The sequence below is a fragment of the Hylobates moloch genome, unplaced genomic scaffold (assembly GCF_009828535.3).
Source record: "Hylobates moloch isolate HMO894 unplaced genomic scaffold, HMol_V3 SCAFFOLD_4, whole genome shotgun sequence".
Classification (NCBI taxonomy): domain Eukaryota; kingdom Metazoa; phylum Chordata; class Mammalia; order Primates; family Hylobatidae; genus Hylobates; species Hylobates moloch.
Window position 1 is genome coordinate 102,750,155 of NW_026652279.1, and position 24,181 is coordinate 102,774,335.

Sequence of the window (24,181 nt, forward strand, 5' to 3'; positions counted from 1 at the left end):
CGATTTCGAACGCGGATTGGGTCGTCTGGGCACCCGTAGTTGGGAACAGCGGAACGCTGCTCCCAGGGACTGAGTAAGGCGTCCGGGTCGGAGGGAGGTTTGGGTGGGCCTTGGGCGGCAGGAAGAGCCCGACTCGTCCCGCTGGGAAAGCACGAGTCTGAGTGGAACCCTGGACGACTTGCAGAGCGGCTGGCGCAGTCATGTGAGTTGGGTCTCAGGCGCTGAACAACGAGGTGTTGTTTCTCTGGGCGGCCCTTTCTCGCCCAGGTCTTCCCCTCCTCTCCTCCCGCCCTTCGGCCGGGGGCGTGACGGACGCGTTCTTAACTCACTCGGGACCGGCCCCAGACCTGCAGGGCCGGTTCTCAAGGCGGGGTAGAAATGTTACCCCGCCGAACGCCCTGGGCTATGGGGCACGGGGTCTAGGGGGAGGCCGGCGTCCGGTTCAGGGGGCGGGTTGGACGACCGCGGGTGAAGCGACGCAGTGCTCTCTCCACGACGCTGTCGGGGGTCGCACGCGCCCCTTTGGGCTCCGAAGCCCCTGAACCCTAGGGTATTGTGAAACTAGGGCTGGGCTGCGGCCTCCCCCGCCCACTGGAAGCGGCCAGCCCTGGATAGCGTAATGGTTTTTTTTTTGGTCGGCCGTTTGTGAAGTCCCTCGGCTTTTCCAGTTCTCTCTTGCCTTGAGGCTCAAGAACAGTTTGTTTTAACTGATAGTCTCGGAGGAACTACAGTTTTCCCCCGCAGTAGTCTTGTACGTTGTTCTTTTGGTGGGAATAACTTGATTTAAGGCAAACTTTATGAGTTTCCTCAGGTCTCCATTACACCAACCTCCCTCAAAGCCAGAAAGGATAAATGTTCTCTAAGATGTTCCTTAGTTTTTCATAACGATGACGATAACGAGTGAGGAATTTTTGAAAGCCATTTTATTGAAGGGAGTTTTGTAATGAATCAGATACAGACTTTTCCTACTCTGCTGGCAACAGAATTTCAATTGACTGCTCCAACCAGATAAATAATAAAACGACTGTATATAACAAGACAAGATTCAGTAGCAGGGGCATATATTTCAAACTTTAAAAAATGTAAAGCATGCAGAATTTAACCTTTTTTAAGTTTTACATGAGCTTAGCCTTGTTTTCTCTCTTTCTCAGGGCGGACTACTGGAAGTCACAGCCAAAGAAATTCTGTGATTACTGCAAGTGCTGGATAGCAGACAATAGGCCTGTATGATAATTCCGCTGTTAGAGATTCTAATAATAATTGTGTTGAATGAAGTGCTCCTTTTTGATGTAACCTCAGTTTACAAAGCACTTTTATGTACATTGCTCTTGCATTTTCAAAACATCAGAAGATTTCTGTCTTCTCAGTCCCCTATGAAAGCTGTGAGCCTTCTTTTCATCAGCCTAACTTTGATTATATATTAAGTGAAATTATTTCTCTGTGGCCTTTTGGGAAATGGGCAATGAGTAGGTCATCTCATTCATGTTATGAAGCACCTATATTATAATGGTGGTGTTCATAATACTGTCATACACAAAGAATTGTGGAAAGCCCTGAAAAAATAAAAGCAATATTTTTAGTTTTTCTTGTATATTTTCTGCTCTAGAAATAATCAAGTGTATTTAATGCAGAGCTGTGTATCTTTAGATGCTTAAATTTGAAAGAACACCATTATTTCCTTTCTCATGAAACAAAGTAACAACTCCGTTAGGTATGTTGTTAGTCTATCTCATAGTTGAGATCCAGTGTTGAAGATGTAAAGCAAAATGCACACCACTGATTTTTCTCCCCTCTTGCATGTCGAAATACTATGTACATACCACATAAACACTAGGGTATCTGTTAAATATATTTTATGTTGATATCCTTTTTACTTGGCAAAGTTGGATGCACAAAGAATAGTAGTCTCGTATTTTAACAATGCTGTGGATTTCTTCTGTAGATATTTATTTCTTGTTACCTGCAAAGTATTTAGGATTTGGATTTTTTTTTGATGTTTTGGTCTTTTTGGATAGTTGCTAAAGTTCTTCACTATTTTACCTAGGCTATCCTTATAAATAAATACCATGAATTTTTAAAACCACACAGATCACTTAAAGTCTCTTTCTTGGAGGTACCTAGGCTGTAAAATGAATTTTGTGAGTTATCTAGAGTAAGTAATCCCTTCCAGTGTAGTCTGTCTTCGTCTTCTTGAATTGGTAATAACACATTGACTTAACCTTTAATTAGAAACAAAATTAATTTAATTTTGAGTGATCCTTTAATATTGTATTCTTTGTGTAGTGTAATCAACTTTAGGAAACGCAATATATGAAAAACAGGATTATCTGCTTTACAAAGTCACACTTTAAAGATGAATTCATGGTAGTATTTTAGAATAGTTCAGTTAATGCATGATATAAGATTTGATTGACAGAACTTATTTTGCAGAGCTTGCCAGGAATTTCTTACTGCATTTAACTAGAAACTTGTAATTTAGGGAGTATTTCTGATTGTTTAAATAGATAATCGCGCTCACTCACCCGCCCCTGTCCCCAGTCATCCAGTTGCCATCACTCCCCATAGGCTATCATTTTTTTTTTCATTTTCTTGCCTATCCTTCCATTGTTTCTACATGCATGTAGACACAAGTTCTTATTCCATGTATATATTATTCTGCACTATAGTTTTAAAAAATTGAACAGTATGTAACTGGAGCTCCCTTTGTATCCATACATAAAGAGCTTCTTTTTCTCTGTTACAGTAGCCTGTGAGAATGTACCATAGTTTAACCAGTCAGTCCCTTAGAGATGGATACCGTATTGTTATTGCAAACAGTGCTGCAGTCAGTAAGCTTGTATATATCATGATTTTGTACATGTGCAGGTATATCTATAGAATAAATTACCAGAAATGAAATTGCTGTGTCAAAAGGTAAATGTATTTGTAGTCTTGATAGATATTGCCAAATTATCCTCCATAGAAGTTGTACATTTTGAACCATTACCACATTGTATAAAAGTATTTGCTTATAATTTACGAAGAATCTTAAAATATATACTTTTCTCCTAATTTTGAGGAATAAAGCAATAAAATCATTGTTCTCAATGTCCCTCCTTGTGACAAATAGAGCAATAAAATTCTAAAGGCTTTTGATGTTGAAAGTTGTTTAAGATTTTTTTCCCCAGTCTTGTGGCTTCATGTCATGTTTGAGTCCTCATTACAATCATAGTCAGTAGATTAGTCATCAAGGGTACCTTGTATTTTTCTCCATTAATAAGGTCATCGTGATTTATTTTAAGAACCAAAGGAAACCTAGTCAGAGGACATAATAATAAACAATGTAGTTCCCTAGCATCATTTGATTAAAAGGGCCAATTTGCATTAAATTAATGTTTTCATCTCTTCTGCCATTTATTTTAATTTTAATTTTCTCATGTTTATGAGAAAATTGTTTACTATGAATTTTATGATGTTTATGTAGTTTTCTTTTGTATTTTCTCTTTTCATTTTCAAGAGTGTTGAATTTCATGAAAGAGGAAAGAATCATAAGGAAAATGTGGCAAAAAGGATCAGTGAGGTAACTTAGATTGTTTATTTGCTAATTTTTCTATGCAAATGTCAGTCCTTTATCTCACTTTCACTGTTATGTATGTCTTACATAGATAAAACAGAAAAGCCTGGATAAGGCAAAGGAAGAAGAAAAGGCATCAAAGGAGTTTGCTGCAATGGAGGCAGCTGCCCTGAAAGCATACCAAGAGGATTTGAAAAGGCTTGGCTTAGAGTCAGGTAAAAAAAAAAAAAAAAAAAGCAGCCAGCATGTTTTAAAAGTAACATCAGAGGTCATGCTAAGTCAGCTTTGATTGTTTCCATAAAGAGGTTATAAACTCAGTATACTCAGTGCTTTTATTATGCATCCATCATAGCCCTGTTTAGACTATGGAAGTTTGCTCATGCCCTTTTGTTGTACTTTTAATGTTTTATCTTTTAACACCTTCATTCATAGCAGCCATACTACTTTTGTGGTCACCTAATCCTAGCTCTATCCTGGGTAAGTGGTTCATTTCAGAGACACTTTGAGTTTTTTAGGTATTGTAGTTATTTAGCTAAAAGACACTATGCATTTGAAAATAGGCCTTGCATTATTATTGCAATTCACTGTGTCCATATGGTTAAAATTATGAGTCTTGTATATTTATATGGGTGAATATGTAGTGAATTAGCCTTTTGTGGACAATTAGCAGATTTTACTATTAGAAGACACATATTTACTACTAGAAGGAAGTTCCAGATGAAAGACCTTATTTAACTAGACTGCATCTATCTTGTCATTGAATTTAGGCTTTAAACTGGGAAGGTTTTGTGAATAATTCTCCCATATCAAATCCATTTTCCTTAAGCCAGGCATATAGCAGATCTCAGTTGTTGATTTTACGTAGTGGTTGCAGTCATCAACATGTGATGGTATTCCTCTAATAAAAACAGCTTTCAATTAAAGTTTTAAGCAGAAGTACCAGTTAAGTTCATTGGCATTGTGTTCATTAAATAAGAACAGTTGTAGCCAGACTTTGTTATCCTGGACATTGGTAATTAAAAGGTGGGAAAGTTGTTTGGTTCCTTGAGGATAAAGCCATATGTTCATTTTGAAAGGAAAAAGGATTTAGGCATTCCTGGAGAATTAGGAGTAGATGAGAGTCCAACTATTATCAATTATATGCATTGAGACGTTCCATTATGCTGCCCTTTGAGCAAATAAATTTTACCATTTTATATTTAAATGGATTTTTCCTATTAAATATTACCATAGCCTTGTTTTTCCAAATAGGATATATATATTCCTTTAAACATACAACAGTGCAATACAAAGAAAAGAGTTTTTAAAGACCCACTGTTAAGATTTTTTGCAGACCTCTTCTTTAGATCTTTTTTTAAATTACATGTTTTGTGCTGTGGTCTATTTGCCGGTTGTTTTATTTTTTCCCTCAGTGATATATCAAATGTATCTTTTCTTTTAAATAATTAGGGAAATATATCATTTTTATATGGTAGAAGCAGACTTTGGAGTCAAACAGAATTTCCTCTTGCTAGTTATGATTTTAGATTTTTATTAAAACTAAGTAACATTATGGTATAAATTGCTTATTATGTGACCACACGTAACAAATGGTGAATAAATGGTAGCCACTGTTGTTTTGTCTCTGTACTATAATTTATTTAATCTTTTCCTGGTTAACATTTAGGTTGCTTAGCGTTTTTCCTTGTCATAAAGAGTGTGGCATTAAGCATCTTTTTGTTTGTTTGTTTGTTTGTTTTTATTATCGTACTTTAAGTTTTAGGGTACATGTGCACAATGTGCAGGTTTGTTAAATATGTATCCATGTGCCATGTTGGTGTGCTGCACCCATGAACTCGTCATTTAGCGTTAGGTGTATCTCCTGATGCTATCCCTCCCCCCTCCCCCTACCCCACAACAGTCCCCGGAGTGTGATGTTCCCCTTCCTGTGTCCATGTGTTCTCATTGATCAATTCCCACCTATGAGTGAGAACATGCGGTGTTTGGTTTTTTGTCCTTGCAATAGTTTACTGAGAATGATGATTTCCAGTTTCATCCATGTCCCTACAAAGGACATGAACTCATCGTTTTTTATGGCTGCATAGTATTCCATGGTGTGTATGTGCCACATTTTCTTAATCCAGTCTATCATTGTTGGACATTTGGGTTGGTTCCAAGTCTTTGCAATTGTGAATAGTGCTGCAATAAACATACGTGTGCATGTGTCTTTATAGCAGCATGATTTATAGTCCTTTGGGTATATACCCAGTAATAGGATGGCTGGGTCAAATGGTATTTCTAGTTCTAGATTCCTGAGGAATCGCCACACTGACTTCCACAATGGTTGAACTAGTTTACAGTCCCTCCAACAGTGTAAAAGTGTTCCTATTTCTCCACATCCTCTCCAGCACCTGTTGTTTCCTGACTTTTTAATGATGGCCATTCTAACTGGTGTGAGGTAGTATCTCATTGTGGTTTTGATTTGCATTTCTCTGATGGCCTGTGATGATGAGCATTTTTGCATACGTTTTTTGGCTGCATAAATGTCTTCTTTTGAGAAGTGTCTGTTCATGTCCTTCGCCCACTTTTTGATGGGGTTGTTTGTTTTTTTCTTGTAAATTTGTTTGAGTTCATTGTAGATTCTGGATATTAGCCCTTTGTCAGATGAGTAGGTTGCAAAAATTTTCTCCCATTTTGTAGGTTGCCTGTTCACTCTGATGGTAGTTTCTTTTGCTGTGCAGAAGCTCTTGAGTTTAATTAGATCCCATTTGTCAATTTTGGCTTTTGTTGCCATTGCTTTTGGTGTTTTAGACATGAAGTCCTTGCCCAAGCCTATGTCCTGAATGGTAATGCCTAGGTTTTTTTCTAGGGTTTTTATGGTTTTAGGTTTCACATGTAAGTCTTTAATCCATCTTGAATTAATTTTTCTATAAGGCGTAAGGAAGGGATCCAGTTTCAGCTTTCTACATATGGCTAGCCAGTTTTCCCAGCACCATTTATTAAATAGGGAATCCTTTCCCCATTGCTTGTTTTTGTCAGGTTTGTCAAAGATCAGATAGTTGTAGATATGCGGCGTTATTTCTGAGGGCTCTGTTCTGTTCCATTGATCTATATCTCTATTTTGGTAGCAGTACCATGCTGTTTTGGTTACTGTAGCCTTGTAGTATAGTTTGAAGTCAGGTAGTGTGATGCCTCCAACTTTGTTCTTTTGGGTTAGGATTGACTTGGTGATGCGGGCTCTTTTTTGGTTCCATATGAACTTTAAAGTAGTTTTTTCCAATTCTGTGAAGAAAGTCATTGGTAGCTTGATGGGGATGGCATTGAATCTATAAATTACCTTGGGCAGTATGGCCATTTTCACGATATTGATTCTTCCAACCCATGAGCATGGAATGTTCTTCCATTTGTTTGTATCCTCTTTTATTTCATTGAGCAGTGGTTTGTAGTTCTCCTTGAAGAGGTGCTTCACGTCCCTTGTAAGTTGGATTCCTAGGTATTTTATTCTCTTTGAAGCAATTGTGAATGGTAGTTCACTCATGATTTGGCTCTCCGTTTGTCTGTTATTGGTGTATAAGAATGCTTGTGATTTTTGTACATTGATTTTGTATCCTGAGACTTTGCTGAAGTTGCTTATCAGCTTAAGGAGATTTTGGGCTGAGACGATGGGGTTTTCTAGATATACAATCATGTCATCTGCAAACAGGGACGATTTGACTTCCTCTTTTCCTAATTGAATGGTATTAAGCATCTTTATGCATGTATCTTTTCACACTTATTTTTCTCTGAAGGTTCAGTTTCTGGAAGTTCATTACAGTATCAAAGTGTGAATATATTTTGTATTGATAGCTAATACCACATTGTCTCCAGAAATGGACTGATTTACATTTTCATTAGAACAAAAATAAGTTTATTAACCCATTTTAGGAGTTAACTAGCCAATCCATTGGAAAGTAAAGCCATAAAAACTATTTTTCTCTCTTTTTTTTGAAGACAGGTCTCGCTCTGTCACCTGCTTGGAGTGCAGTGGCAAAATCATGGCTCACTGTAGCCTCGACCTCCCGGGCTCCAGTGGTCCTCCCACCTCAGCTCACCACCAGTGCCAGCTATTTTTTGGTAGAGATGGGGTCTTGCCATGTTGCCCAGGCTGATCTGGAACTCCTGGCCTCAAGCAATCCACCTGCCTGGACTTCCCAAAGTGCTGGGATTACAAGCGTGAGCCACTGTCCCCCACCAAAACTACCCATTTTTTCAAATCAATGTAAACACCTGATCTATCAAACTAATACTGGATTTGGTCATTCTTTTCACTACTTATTGATCTTCTGCAAAACAACAACAAAACATTTCTTTGAATATTAGCAAAAGTTAATGTTAATTGGCCGGGTGCCGTGGTGCATGCCTGTAATCCCAGCAGTTTAGGAGGCCAGAGTGGGAGGATTGCTTGAGCCCCGGAGTTCAAGACCAACCTAGCAAGATGGTGAGACCCCACCTCTACTACAATATAAAAATAAAAAATTAACTGGGCTTGGTGGTGCGCACCTGTAGTCCCAGCTACTTGGGATGCTAAAGTGGGAGGATTGCTTGAGCAGAGGAGTTCAAGGCTACTACTGTGGGCTCTGATTGTGCCACTGCACTCCAGCCTGGACGACATAAGAAAAAAAAAGTAAATGTTAATTATCTGAATTGTCTTTGTAATTGTTGTCCATTTTTCTATTAGAGTGTTTGATTTGTAAAGGATCTTTGTTAGGAATATTAACCCTTTGCCATATTTATTGTAAATATTTTTTCATTTGTCTTATATATGTTTTTTCTTTTTATTTTTGTCATACAGAATATCTTAATTTTTATGTAGTTAAATTTAACATTATTTTACTTTGTGTTCTTTTTGTAACTATCTTTGACCTAGTATTTAATAAAAAAGGGGGAAGGGAGCAGGGCGTGGGGAACAGCTTTACTTTTTTCCTAAATAATTAACCAGTTAATCTAAAAACTTTCTTTTTAAGCATGCTTTCTTTATTTCCATTTTTATTTTTATTTTTTATTTTTATAGATTTAGGGGGTACAAATGCAGATTTCTCATATGCATATATTGCATAGTGATGGAATCTGGACTTTTAGTATACCCATTGCCCGAATAGTGAACATTGTACCCAATAGGTAATTTGAAAACCTCTTTTTTTAATGATCTTTTATCCTCTGATATGAAATACCAGCCAACCTGAAGTTGGCTCTGTATCTGGACTATTTTGTTTCAATTATATGCTTGCCTATTTCTATGTCCGTTCCACACTGCTGGCTGTTTTTTTAACCCACAGTTTTAGAATAAGTTTTAATACCTGTTAGAACTAAATTCTCCTTTTTCTTTTTATTACGGTTTTCTTGCCCTTACATGTTTATTTTTCCAAATGAACTTTATAATAATGTGTTAAGTTCTCAAAAGAATCTTATCAGGTTTTTGATTGGAATAACATTAATGTTTTATGCCAGCAACAATAAAAAATAGTAGTTACTATAGCTGCTTTACCCTTCTCTCATCTCTTTAGAAATTTTGGAGCCAAGCATAACACCAGTAACCAGCACTATCCCACCTACCTCGACGTCAGATCAACAGAAAGAAAAGAAAGAAAAGAAGAAAAGAAAAAAAGATCCTTCAAAGGGCAGATGGGTAGAAGGCATAACCTCTGAGGGTTACCATTACTATTATGATCTTATCTCAGGAGGTAAGTCATTTAGGCATAAAACTGGTAAAGAACAGTGTCACTAGTAGAATAGAACAATTTATTTTATGTTAGGATTTTTATCTAATATTGGAGCATTTTAAATAATGAAAGACCAGTTTTTCATTTTTGCCGCAAAGGTAAGAAAACTATGTGCCCTTTAAAAAGGTACCCTTCTCATAGTGACTAAGTGTCATACTTAGTCAAAGCCTTTAATAATGACTTTCTTACAAATAAACTATAGCTTTATATTTTCTCAGTAGAAACTTCTGTAAATATAAACTACATGGAAATAAAGAATTTTGCATAGAAATAAGGAATTTCAAATCCACTTCACAAATTGTAAGGGTACTTGAAATAAAATATTTTACAGGAGAGATTTTCTCCTGGGAGCCGGTAACTGATTTCTTTTTTCTGTAGCTGCCTTGATTGGTTTGATATCGTTACTGAAAAATGGCATTGTGTATTTTACTGTAAACTGATACCCAACAGAAAAATACACAGTGCCATGGCCAGATGCAATGGTTCATGCCTGTAATCCCAGCACTTTGAGGGGCTGAGGTGGGTAGATCACTTGAGGTCAGGAGTTCAAGACCAGCCTGACCAACATGGTGAAACCCCGTCTCTACTAAAAATACAAAATTAGGCCGGGCACAGTGGCTCACACCTGTAATCCCAGCACTTTGGAAGGCTGAGATGGGCGGATCACGAAGTCAGGAGATCAAAACCATCCTGGCTAACATGGTGAAACCCCATCTCTACTAAAAAAAAAAAAAAAACAAAAAATTAGCTGGGTGTGGTGGTGGGCACCTGTAGTCCCAGCTACGTGGGAGGCTGAGGCAGGAGAATGGCGTGAACCCGGGAGGCAGAGCTTGCAGTGAGCCAAGATTGGGCCACTGAACCCAGGAGGCGGAGCTCGCGGTGAGCGTTGATTGGGCCACTGTACTCCAGCTTGGGCGACAGAGTGAAACTCTGCCTGCAAAAAAAAAAAAAAAAGTAGCCAAGCAAGGTGGCTCATGCCTGTAATCCCAGCTACCTGGGAGGCTGAGGCAGGAGAATCGATTGAACCCGGGAGATGGAGTTTGCAGTGAGCCGAGATCGTGCCATTTCACTCCTGCCTGGGCAACAAGAGCAAAAGTCTATCTCAAAAAAAAAAAAAAAGAAAAAGAAATACACAGTGTCGTTTTACAGTAACAATATCAAAAACATCTTTTTGTTTTTCCTAAAAACTAAATGTATTTGGGGTTTTTACTCTGTATACATTTTGGAATAAATTAATACACTTATTCTACATTGATGTAGCATTTTACTCTCCAGAGTCAAAAAATTTAGCACCAAATAAGCTTGATAAAAGGAGGAATTTTAAAGTGCTGTAATGGAAGTGTAATTAAGATTATGTGGGAACTCATAATAATGTTGAATTCGTTGTGATTATGTAGCTTTGAGAGATTATCATAGGAATTACTTTTGAGCTGATCTCTAAATTAAGATACGGACATCAGGAATGATGCCTTACTCACCATTGTATCCCTAGCGCCTAACATAGTGCCTAGCACAGTGCAGACAGTCTGTAAGTGTTTTGATTAAAGAAGACTTCAGTGGATTATTAAGAGGTACAGAATCCAGACAGAACAATATGAACCCCAAAAAAGGTTTGAAAGTATTGGGAAATAGTGGTTGAGGTAAAACATGCAGTTCTTTGAAGACATCTTAGTAGAGTTAGACTGGAAGGTAGATTGGGGCCGTCTTATGGAGGGCTGAGAGAATGATGGTGCCATTTACTTAGATATGAGATAAGGAACTGAAAATAAGTTTAATGGGGACAATAATGAATTAGATATGTTGAATTTGAGGTACCTAAAGAATATTCCTATGACAACTTTTGGTAGCTAATTGATGGTTACAGTGTAGAGTTGAGCAAAATTGAGTCTGGGGATGTAGATAATGTATATGAGATCATAAGCAGAGAGAACAGAGCAAGAAGTTAAGAAGGTGAGTGTTACATATATTAAAGGAATGGTTAGAAGAAAAGCCAGCAAAAGAAGGTTAAGAATGCTAGGAAGGTAGGAAATAAGATCAGAGAGTTAATCATGAAGAAATCCTCAGGCCAACAATCTTACTGTAATGACTATTATCGTTAGGATCATAATTACCTTTGGACTATGTAGAAATATTAATCTATTAGAGTTTGCACTGAGCTTTAAGTGACATGCATATTGTAGTTTAGCAATGAAGATACCGTAAATGATTATGTACTAGCAATTAGAAGTCTTTCTCAAATTTACTTACAAACTATTATTTCTTTTCTCCCTTCCAATGCTTATTGCTTGCTTCTTTTTTTCAGCATCCTACTTTATATACTCTTCCTCTCCATGTTACATGTTTTTAATTTCTGCATACTAGTTGTTCCTCTTCTGAGTCCTTATTCAATTTATCTCTCACTCTCCCTTGCCCCAAGATATCAAAAGGCCTTTGAAACGTATCAAACCTGAATTCTGTGAAACCTTTACGAGAAGCCCTGCCTGGCTCTAAAATTCCTGTGGAAGTTCCAGTAACTTCTAATCCCTTGTTCTGTTCTTTCTTCTTGGTTACATAGCATTCAGATATATCCTCTGCACAGTACTGGGATGTATGTTCTGTTTTATTTTTCAAATATGTTTTAAACTGTAGACCTGTAGTGTTTTGTACATAATGACTGTAAATTTTGTCCAAATTTTTTGGAAAGTATTTTTTTAAAGCAAAAAGATTTTATAAATGCAATATATTTTGCTTTAAGCATCTCAGTGGGAGAAACCTGAAGGATTTCAAGGAAACTTAAAAAAGGTAACTGAAGCATATTAATAGTGTTCTTGTTTTATTCTTTGAAGTGATTCATTTCTTGGGTTTTTGTAGAGTTTTGTTAAGCAACTTTACTTACAAATACTCCACTCCCTCCACCCCCAAACTGTGTCCTTTTTTTTCCCATAATGCTTTTGTTAGAAGGCTGGATGGAGATGAAATAGTGATATCTGGCCGGGCACAGTGTCTCATGCCTATAATCCCAGCACTTTGGGAGGCTGAGGCAGGTGGATCACGAGGTCAGGAGTTAAAGACCAGCCTGGCCAAGATGGTGAAACCTCATCGCTACTAAAAACTGCAAAAAAATTAGCCAGGCGTAGTGGCAGGTGCCTGTAATCCCAGCTACTCAGGAGGCTGAGTCAGGGGAATCACTGGGACCTGGGGCGACAGAGGTTACAGTGAGCCGAGATCGCACCACTGCACTCCAGCCTGGATAACAAAGTAAGACTCCATCTCAAAAAAAAAAAAAAAAAAGTACTGATATCTATCCAAAAAATACATTCAGGGCAAATATTAGTTGGTTTGCAGTCAGTTGCCATTCACATGTTCCTGTCCATTTGGAAAGAATTGTTCCTGGCTTTCAAAGGTGAGACATTCACTCTTTGAAAGTTGGTTCTTTATTAGCAAAAACCAAGCTTCCTGGCCATGATTAGTACTACCACCCCTAATACCCAGGTGTAATAGTCAGTTCTTGCATTGTTATAAAGAAATACTTCTGAAACTAGGTAATTTATCAAGAAAAGAGGTTTAATTGACTCACAGTTAACGCAGGCTATACAGGAAGCATGGTGGCATAAGCTCTTCTGGAGAGGCTTCAGGACAATCGTAGCAGAAGGCCAAGGGGAAACAGTCACATCTTACATGGCCAGACCAGGAGCAGGGGGTTAGCGGGGAGGTGCCACACTTTTCAATGACCAGATCTCAGGGTAGCTTGCTCACTATTTCGACAACAGCACCAAAGGTGGATGGTGTTGAAACCATGAGAAACCACCCCTGTGATACAGTCACCTCCCACTAGGCCCCATCTCCAACTTGGAGGATTACAATTCTACATGAGATTTGGGTGGGGATGCAGATCGAGATGATATCACCAGGTGTCAGGAGGAGAGGCAAGGGTGGCTGACTCTGAGTTATTCAATAGAAAATCATGGTTATCCTCAGTTTATGCTGGGTTTTTTTCCTCTTATTAGACAGCAGTGAAGACTGTTTGGGTAGAAGGTTTAAGTGAAGATGGTTTTACCTATTATTATAATACAGAAACAGGAGGTAAGTATTACCTTTGATTATCTTAACTGTTTAAAATTGTACCTGGAACTGCTTATTGGCCTGCTGATTAATCATCTGAACTTGGAAATTTTAGTATACAATAAACATATTTGTGTAGTAAGCATGAATTATTTTTTGTAATTTAAAAACAATACAGTGGAAAAGCAAAAAGATTTCTATTCGTATTATATTGTGCTGTTCAGTGTTATTCCCAGTTGATATTGCATTCACAAACTTAAAAATAGAATCATTTTAGCTTTCTCTGATATTACTATTTTTATAATTATTTTAGAAATATAGTCATTACCTTGGAAGGTAGCTTAGAGATCATCTAACTCAACTTGCCTTTTCCTTTTTAAAAATAAAACTGTGGCCGGGCACAGTGGCACACGCCTGTAATCCCAACACTTTGGGAGGCCAAGACAGGTGGATCACCTGAGGTCAGGAGTTAAGCGACCAGCCTGACTAACATGGTGAAACCCTGTCTCTGTTAAATACAAACAAATTAGCCGGGTGTGGTGGTGCATGCCTATAATCCAAGCTACTTGAGAGGCTGAGACAGGAGAATCTTGTACCTGGGAGGCGGAGGTTGCAGTGACCGGAGATCATGCCATTGCACTCCAGCCTGGGCAACAAGAGCAAAACTCTGTCTCAAAAAAAAAAAAATAGGCCAGGCGCAGTGGCTCACGCCTGTAATCCCAGCACTTTGGAAGGCCAAGGCGGGCGGATCATCTGAGGTCAGGAGTTCGAGACCAGCCTGATCAACATGGTGAAACCCCTTCTCTACTAAAAAATTACCCGGGCTTTGGTGGTGGGCACCTGTAGTCCCAGCTACTCAGGAGGCTGAGACAGAGTCGCTTGGACCCAGGAGGCAGAGGTTGCAGTGAGCCAAGATCACACCACTGCACTCCAGTCTGGGCGACAGAGCAAGACTGTCTCAAATTAAAATAAAAAATAAAACTGAAGCTATTTAGTAGTGTTTAACAAATTAGTAAAAGTGAAAATTTAACAATGTTTCAGTTGCATACTTATGAAGCATGCATAAATACTAATTGTTATCTAAAACTTTCAAATTAATGTTTCATCTAATTTAACATCATAAACTGCAGTTGAATTTATCAGAACAGCTATAACATTAATGTAACTTTAGGAGAGGCTTTTTTTTTTTTTAATTGCTGTGATCATTAGCTCATTGCATAGCATTAAATCTTTTAGGAAGAAAAGGCCCTTTTAACCTCCAAGTAGACATTTAGCCTGCCCAGTCATAGCAATGTTGATATTCCAGTACAGTTGAAGGTTGGGATTTTTATACATATAAAATAGTATAGTGGTATAATACAGCTTTAGAGTTAGACAGATCTGAGTTCAATGCACAGCTTCTTTACTTACCAGTGATGTGACTGTGGGCAAGTTACTGAGCCTATAGTCACTCTTCAGTGAAATAGAATAGACATACTTGCTCTGTAAGGTCGTGAATGTCATATGTCATAAAGTTACAATAACAGTGCTTGGCACGTAGTAGGTGCTAAATAAATTACTTCCTGAACTGGCGTGGTGGCTCACACCTATAGTCCCAGAACTTTGGGAAGTTGAGGCAGGCGGATCACTTGAGGTCAGGAGCTCATGACCAGCCTGGGCAACATGGTGAAATCCCGTCTCTACTAAAAATACAAAAATTAGCTGGGCGTGGTGGCGCTTGCCTGTGGTCCCAGCTACTTGGGAGGCTGAAGCAGGAGAATCGCTTGAACTGGGGAGGTGGAGGTTACAGTGAGCTGAAATCATGCCAAATAAATAAAAATAAAATAAATAAATTCTTGAAAGTTCTATTGTGTGAAATGTGGATAAGGAAAAGTAATGTTTTTCATTAATCCTGCCAAGAACGCTGAATTAATTAAGGTGCTGTATATATTGACTTGCCTTGAATGATTTTGGTTTATTCCTGGACCAGAATAATTATTAACGGCAGCCCCTTTCACTCTTAAAACTCTCCCAGTTGAAAATAGGGAATTAATTACAAGGTAATTAGAAATATTATTGTTTTACTAAAAGCCCAATGAACCACTGGATGGCAGTAGAGTTCAGTCAGTTGAGATTCCCACTGCTGCCCCCCCCCACCAAAATACCATATAAAAATGAGAATTTAATACTCACTTAGTGCTTCACAATGTAATTTCACTCCCTGAGAATCTTAGGAATTTTTTCTTTTTTTAAGTTGAGACAAGGTCTTGCTCTGTCGCCCAGTCTGGAGTGCAGTGGCACAATCATGACTCACTGCAGCCTCTATTTCCTGGACTCAAGCAGTCTTCCCACCTCAGCCTCCTGACTAGTGGGGACTGCAGGAACATGGCATGATGCCTGCTAACTTTTTAATTTTTTGTAGAGACAGAGTCTCGCTATGTTGCCCAGGCTGGTCTCAAACTCCTGAGTTAAAGCAATCCTCCTACCTCGCCTTTTCAAAGTGTTGGAATTACAAGCATAAGCCACCACACTGGGGCCAGGAAAGGAAATCTCTGTGATAAGTAAGTTTCAGGAAATCTCTTGTTTGCTCATTATCAATATGTTTCCTGAAATTGGTGTCAGATAAATTGTGAACCGTTAGAAATATCACCCAGTTCTTAGGTCTCTCATTCCATTGGAGTTATAGTTTATACATCAAGTAAATCCAGGCTGTTTGAAAGCAATTTCTGAAAGATACAAGAGCAAGAGGTTTGGGAACTCTTTATCTTCTTGATCAAGAGATAGTATGAAATACATACAGTATTGTCATTTAATAATTGTAAGTGATAAATGTTATGTTGAAATTACATCTGAATAGAATTAATAACTAAATAACATGACTTTAAAATGTGTTGAGCAGAATCCAGATGGGAGAAACCTGATGATTTCATTCCACACACTAGTGATCTGCCTTCTAGTAAGGTCAATGAAAATTCACCTGGCACCCTAAATGAATCCAAATCATCAGATTCTCGTAGTGATTCTGATGGGGAACAGGAAGCAGAAGAAGGAGAGGTCTCTACAGAGACAAAAAAGCCAAAAATAAAGTTTAAGGTAGGTTTTTAAATTTTACTCTTCACATCAATTTTTTTTTTTTTTTTTTTTTTTTTTTGAGATGGAGTCTTGCTCTGTTGCTCAGGCTAGAGTACAGTGGCACTGTCTCACTGCAACCTCCACCTCCCAGGTTCAAGCGATTCTCCTGCCTCAGCCTCCCGAGTAGCTGGGACTACAGGCGTGTGCCACCACACCCGGCTAATTTTTTGCATTGTTAGTAGAGACAGGGTTTCACCATGTTAATAACCAGATGGTCTTGATCTGACCTCGTGATCTACTTGCCTCGGCCTCCCAAAGTGCTAGGATTACAGACGTGAGCCACCACGCCCAGCTGACATCAATTTTTGTAAAGCTCTACAGACCTTAAGTCTTCTGATAGAACGTAGAAATTAAGACATATTTTGGCAACTGGATAAATGAAACCGGGAACACTCAGGAGCCCATGAGTCAAAACAGAGAAGACACATTATTAGCATTGAACAATGGTTGCGATTGTTGGCCTGAGAAATGTAGGAAAATCAGAGTTCCTACATACCTAGGCTACAGCTAGGATCTTTTTTTTGGAGCAATAGGAAGAAACTTTTTTTTATTTTATTATTATACTTTAAGTTTTAGGGTGCATGTGCACAATGTGCAGGTTTGTTACATATGTGTACATGTGCCACGTTGGTGTGCTGCACCCATTAACTCGTCATTTAGCATTAGGTATATCTCCTAATGCTGTCCCTCCCTCCTCCCCCTACCCCACAACAGTCCCTGGAGTGTGATGTTCCCCTTCCTGTGTCCGTGTGTTCTCATTGTTCAATTCCCACCTAAGGCTACAGCTAGGATCTTGTTATTGCCTGCAGTTTCTCTACCAACTTCACAAATCTTGATGGAACTTAGAGTAAGGGTTATGTCCAGTTTACAGAGGAGCAGCAGCAAAGCCTTCGTTGTAGTTGCCATCACAATGATTATAGCCAGCCAGATTTAGGTAATCCAGTATCCAACTTAGGATAGAAATGATTAATTTCTTCCATCAAAAGGAATGTGTTCCAACAACAACAACAAAAAAATACAGGCCAATAACCCTGCTGAACATAGATGCAAAAACCTTCAACAAAATACTGGCAAACTGAATCCAGCAGCACATCAGAAAGATTAATACACCATGATAAAGAGATGCTTTATTCCAGGGATGAAAGGATGGTTCAAAGTGTACAAATCAATAAATGTGATTCACCACATAAACAGAATTAAAAACAACCATATAATCAGCTCAATAGATAAAAAGCATTTGTTAAAATTCAGCATCTTTTCATGATAAAAACCTTCAGCAAACTAGGCACAGAAGGAACATACCTCATAATAATAAAATACTAAAAGCCATATATGAGGCCGAGTGCGGTGCCTCATGCCTGTAATCTCAGCACTTTGAGAGGCTGAGGCAGGAGAATCGATTGAACCTGGGAGGCAGAGTTTGCAGTGAGCTGAGATAGTGCCACTGCACTCCATGCTGGGTGACAGACCGAGACTCTGTCTCAAAAAAAAAAAAAAAAAGAGCCATATATGATAAACACACAGCCAATGTTACACTGAATGGGGAAGCATTGAAAGTATTCTCCCTAAGAAATCAAACAAAGCAAGGATGCTCACTTTAACTACTCCTTTTCAACATAATATTGGAAGTCCTAGCCTGAGCAGTCAGGCAAGAGAAAGAAATAAAAGACATCCAAATTGGAAAAGAGGAAGTCAAGCTATCCCTGTTTGCTGATTAAATGATCTTACTATCTAGAAAACCCTAAAGACCCCTCCAAAACACCTGGATTTGATAAGTGACTTCAGTCATGTTTCAGGATACAAAATCGCTGTACAAAAATCAGTAGCATTTCTGTATACCTATATCTATATAATAATGATAAAACTGAGAACCAAATAAAAAACTCAATCCCATTTGTGATAACTACAAAAAAAAAAATCTAGGGATCTAGGAATACATTTAACCAAGGAAGTGAAAGATCCCTACAAAGTGAACTACAAAACACTGATTAAAGAAATCATAGATGATACACACAAATGAAAAAACATGCTTATGGATTGGAAGAATCAATATCACTAAAATGACATACTGGCCAAACCAATCTACAGATTCAATACAATCCCTATCAAATTACCAACTTCATTTTTTACAGAATTAGAAAAGCCAATTCTAAAATTTATGTGGAACCAAAAAAGAGCCTCAATAACCATAGCAGTCCTAAGCAAAAAGAACAAAGGTGGAGGCATCCCATTACTTGGCCTCAGACTATACTCCAAGGCTGTTGTAACCAAAACAGCGCAGTACTGGTATAAAGATAGACACATAGATTGATGGAACAGAATAGAGAACCCAGAAATAAAGCCACATACCTACAACCAACTGATCTTCAACAAAATCAACAAAAATATACACTGGGGAAGGGATACCCCATTCAATAAATTATCCTGGGAAAACTGGCCAGCTATATGTAGAAGAATGAAACTGGACCCCTACCTCTAACCACGTACAAAAGTTAAGATGGATTAAAGACTTAAATGTTTAAAGATCTGAAACTATAAAAACCCTAGAAGGAGGCCAGGCATGGTGGCTCACACCTGTAATCCCAGCACTTTGGGAGGCCGAGGTGGGCGGATCACCTGAGGTCGAGAGTTAAAGACCAGCCTGACCAACATGGAGAAACCCCATCTCTACTAAAAATAGAAAATTAGCTGGGCGTCCTGGCGCATGTCTGTAATCCCAGCTACTGAGGAGGCTGAGGCAGGAGAAACGCTTGAACCCAGGAGGCAGAGGTTGCAGTGAGCTAAGATCGTGCTGTTGCATTCCAGCCTGGGCAACAAGAGTGAAACTCTGTCTCAGAAAAAAAAAAAAAGAAAAAAAATTCCTAGAAGGAAATCTAAGAAAAACTCACCTGGTCATTGACCTAAGCAAAGAATTTACGACATAGTCTTCAAAAGTAAACACAAAAACAAAAATAGACAAATGGGAGGGACTTAATTAAAAAACTTATGCACAGCAAAAGAAACAATTAACAGAGTAAATAGCCCACATATTGGGAAAAACTATTTGCAAACTATGCATCCAACACAGGACTAATATCCAGACTCTGCAAGGGATTCAACAAGAAAAAAACAACTCCATTGAAAAGGGGGAAAAGGACATGAACAGGCATTTTTCAAAAGACACACAGGTGGCCAAAACACATGAATAATGCTCAACATCACTGATCGTCAGAGAAATGCAAATGAAAATCACAAGGAGATACCATCTTATACCAGTCAGAAGGCTGTAATTAAAAAGTCAGAAAATGGCTGGATGCAGTGGCTCACACCTGTAATCCCAACACTTTGGGAAGCTGAGGCTGGCAGATCATTTGAGGTCAGGAGTTCAAGACCAGCCTAACCAACATGGTGAAACCCCATTTCTACTGAAAATGCAAAAGAAATTAGCTGGGCATGGTGGTGCATGCCAGGAGAATTGCTTGAACCTGGGAGGTGGAGGTTGCAGTAAGCCAAGATCATGCCACTGCCCTCCAGCCTGGGTGACAGAGCAAGACTCTGTCTCAAAAAAAAAAAAAAAAGAAAAAAACAGATACTAGCAAGGATACAGAGAAAGGGAAACACACACTGTTACTGAGAGTGTATGTTAGTATAACATTTATAGAAAACATTTCTCAGAGAACTAAAAGCAGAACTGTTATTCAATCCAGCAGTCCCACTTGTGAGTATCTACCCAAAGGAAAAGAAATCGTTAAACAAAAAAGATACTTGCACTCATATGTTTGTAGCAGCATTGTTCACAATAGCAAAAAGTAAATCAACCTAAGTGTCCATCAGTGGCGGATTGGATAAAAAAATGCGGTATACACACACACACACGCACACACACACACCCCATGGAATACTACTCAGCCATAAAAAATGAAATGATAGCTTTTGCAGCTATGTGAATGGAACTGGAGGCCATTAACCTAAGTGAAATAACTCAAAGTCACATACTACATGTTCTCACTTATAAGTAGGAGCTAAACAGTGGGCACACATGGACATACAGAATGGACTAATAGACAGTGGAGACCATAAAAGGTGGGAGGGTGGGAGGGAGGTAAGTTGAAAATGTATCTATTGGGTTTGTTCACTGTTCAGGTGATAGGTACACTAAAAGCCCAGACTTCACTGTGACATAATATATACATGTAAGAAATATGCATTTGTGCCCCCTAAGTTATTTTTTAAAAGATAAATTATAGGAAAAGGAAAAAAATTACAAAATACAGGTAAACAAGGACAAACTCCCTATAATCTTGCCACCTCCTAGAAAAATTCAACAGTCACAATTATAAAGGGAGTCACTGTTGGATATGCAAGTAAAGCAAGAAAGCAGAAAAGAGAAGTTAAGAGAGCCCTGTTTATATGTCCTTAATTGTAGAACTTAAGACATTAAGGTGATGATTTAGGAAGCCTTTGTCATGGTATATCAACATTTCAGACATGGAAAACCTAATCAAGCAGTAAAGTTCTTCTATGTATATTTATTGTGTTATGTGCAAATTTGAGTTAGTGAATTATTGTTTATAAATCTATAACAAGACCTTTAAAAGCCTTAAAGAAATTTTATTTTTGTCTTGGTAGTTTTGCTTGAACGGTATTATTTCTTGGCTTTTACATTTCAGGAAAAAATTAAAAATAATGATGGAGGAAATGACCCAGAAACACAGAAAGAAAAAAGTATTCAGAAACAGAATTCATTAGGTTCAAATGAAGAAAAATCGAAAACTCTTAAGAAATCAAACCCATATGGAGAATGGCAAGAAATTAAACAAGAGGTTGAGTCTCAGTAAGTACCTGGAGCTTTAATCCCACTGTTACTACAAGTGATTTTACATCCCATTACTTCCTAAATTGCAGTAAGTAATTTCAAGGATGCTGTGCTTATTAAAAGTATAGCTTGAGGCCAGGTGCAGTGGCTCACCCCTGTAATCCCAGCACTTTGGGAGGCTGGGGTGGGTGGATCATGAGGTCAAGAAATGAGACCATCCTGGCCAACATGGTGAAACCCCATCTCTACTAAAAATACAAAAATTAGCTGGGTGTGGTGGCACGTAGCTGTGATCCCAGCTACTCAGGAGGTGGGGGCAGGAGAATCGCTTGAACCTAGGAGGTGGGGGTTGCAGTGAGCTGAGATTGCGCCACTGGACTCCAGCCTGGCAGCAGAGCAAGACTCCATCTCAAAAAAGAAAAAAAAAAAGTATAGCTTGGCCGGGTGAGGTGGCTCACGCCTGTAATCCCAGCACTTCAGGAGGCCAAGGCAGGCAGATCAGCTGAGGTCAGGAGTTCGAGACCAGCCTGGCCAACATGGCAAAACTTAGCAGGGAATAGTGGCACACATCATGTTGCCAGCTACTTGAGAGGTTGAGGTGGGAGGATCACTTGAGCCCAGGAGGTTGAGACTGCAGTGAGCCATGTTCACACCACTACACTCCAGCCTGGGCAACAGAGTAGGACCTTGTCTCAAAAAAAAAAAAAAAAAAAAAAAAAAGTAAAAACTAAATAGATAAGCAAATATTGCAGCAACTCAAGTATTACTCAACAAAGTACATTTCTTTAGGATTCAGTGTTGCTATTTAGTTTTATAACTTAAAGCAGCCTATGATAAACTGATAGCAAAGAAGGTCCTTGCTGGCCAGGCGGGTGCAGTGGCCCACGCCTATAATCCCAGTACCTTGGGAGGCTAAGGCAGGAGGTTCACTTGAGCCCAGGAGTTGGAGGCTGCTGTGAGCTATGATGGCACCACTTCACTCCAGCCTGGGAGACAGAGCAAGACTCTGTCCTAAAAAGAAAAAATCCTCAGAATAGACTGCCTTCTGCACAGCTCCATTCTCCAAATAGGATGATGTGTGTTTTTCAACAGGTTTTATGCTGTCAGCTACTTAGAGTTAAACATAACGATCTTTCTGGTCCATGTACCAGAATCTCATAGATGGGACTGATGGGTGTGATGTGACTAATTTGCTCTTTCACAGACCAGTTGACTATCTAGGGAGTACGGTACTGTGATAGGCTGTTTTTAATCAGGTACTGATATCAGGACCATTCAACTGATTATTTATAATTAATCATGTGGACGGTTGAAGGGCTAGTTCTTAGAAAAGGAGTGCTAAGCATACAGCTCCATTCAGTCTTCTACACAAGGAAAATGAGATCTCGACTCGCTGCAACCTCTGCCTCCCAGGCTGAAGTGATCCTCTCACATCAACCTCTCGAGTAGCTGGGCCTGTAGGCACATGACACCATGCCCAGATAATTTTTGTATTTGTTGTAGCAATGGGGTTTCGCCATGTTACCCAGGCGCATCTCGAAACTCCTGAGCTCAAGTGATCCTCCTGCCTCGGCCTCTCAAAGTGCTGGGATTACAAGCTTGAGCCACCGCACCCAACCCCCTTATCCCTTTACTTGTACTGCTTATATATAAGCCCAAGCGTTTTCTTAGATAATGCATCCTTTGTGCAACAGGAATAAATTAATACATAGAACTTCTCCCAGCATTTATCCACCTGAATAAGTGCTCAGTATCTTAAATAATGTTGTAAAGTCAGTATTTTAAAGTAGTTCCTACTCCAAAATAAGCAACTTCTAATGTATTGTCATTAGAAAGCTGATCTTGGGGCATTGGTTATATGAAAACATTTGTCTTACCCTGTCAAATAAGAGTTTTATTTTAACTCTATTTCCAGTAAGGAGGTAGATTTGGAACTTCCAAGCACTGAAAATGAGGATGTATCAACTTCAGAAGCTGATGGTGGTGGAGAACCCAAAGTGGTATTTAAAGAAAAAACAGTCACTTCTCTTGGAGTTATGGCAGATGGAGTGGCCCCAGTCTTCAAAAAGAGAAGAACTGAAAATGGAAAATCTAGAAATTTAAGGCAACGAGGTGATGATCAATAGTTGCAGGAGAGCTTTTTGTATATGCTTTTAGGACAGAATGGAGACTTATACATCCAAAGTTTATCTGTGTTTGTAAGTATTTTGATGCTAAAAATTTAGATTTATTCTAAATGTATTTGATGTGAATTAAAATAAATATTTTTTCATGTGAAATTTATTTTGGTTCCTAAAATGGAAGCCTACCACATTGCATTATAATACAGTGTATTATGTTCAGTGTCTAAAAACTGCTAATTAAGTCATAATTTAAGATGCTATGTATCTGTTATTTAAAACATGGAGAAACGGCCTTTATTCCATTCGTATTCATATGAACATATTTATCCTGCATTGAAAATGCATTACTTTTGCACATTGATGTTAACTGTTGTCCAGCAAATAAGTATCGGAGTACATGAGAATATTCACAGCCCAGTGATGATTTGGTTCTGAGGCTGATGTGAGAAGGCTGATGTAAAAAATGTATGCATATTGGCTTACCTTACTCAATTTAAAGTCAAAAGCCAACAGCCAGGAGCAGCTCAGGTACTTCAGATGTGCTTAATATGGAGTGAAAACTGGACCAGAGGTGGAAAGGTGTATTTGCCCCAGTTCACTTCAAAGCAGCAAACGTTGTTTAAGCATTTTAGTTTGAACCAGGCATTGTGTTAGGAATCCAGGGATAAAGATGAATGAAATGTATTTCTGTTCTTCAGGAGTTCACATTCTAGCATATGCCTTTTTTCCCCCAGTCATGCACTCTTTTTAGCAGCCTTATATGTACTAGAAAAGATTTTTTTAAGTTTATTTAAAGCTGTGTAGATGAAGGCTTGATCTA

At 38.7% G+C, this 24,181-nt stretch overlaps 1 protein-coding gene across 2 annotated transcripts; it reads left to right on the forward strand.

The window, feature by feature from the left end:
* The first annotated feature begins 52 nt into the window (after nt 1–52).
* On the forward strand, nt 53–23,517 carry WBP4 (WW domain binding protein 4). 2 transcript variants are annotated; one of them, XM_032150751.2, is made up of 10 exons: nt 53–202; nt 1,152–1,224; nt 3,497–3,559; nt 3,645–3,768; nt 9,076–9,252; nt 12,026–12,072; nt 13,278–13,353; nt 16,211–16,404; nt 21,093–21,256; nt 23,154–23,517. In XM_032150751.2, coding segments are annotated over exons 1-10 (1,131 nt in total). In that variant the 5' UTR covers nt 53–200; the 3' UTR covers nt 23,365–23,517. The 2 variants fall into 2 exon arrangements, with proteins under 2 accessions (XP_032006642.1, XP_058293801.1); XM_058437818.1 differs by lacking the exon at nt 53–202 and adding an exon at nt 640–751.
* Nucleotides 23,518–24,181: the final 664 nt, after the last annotated feature.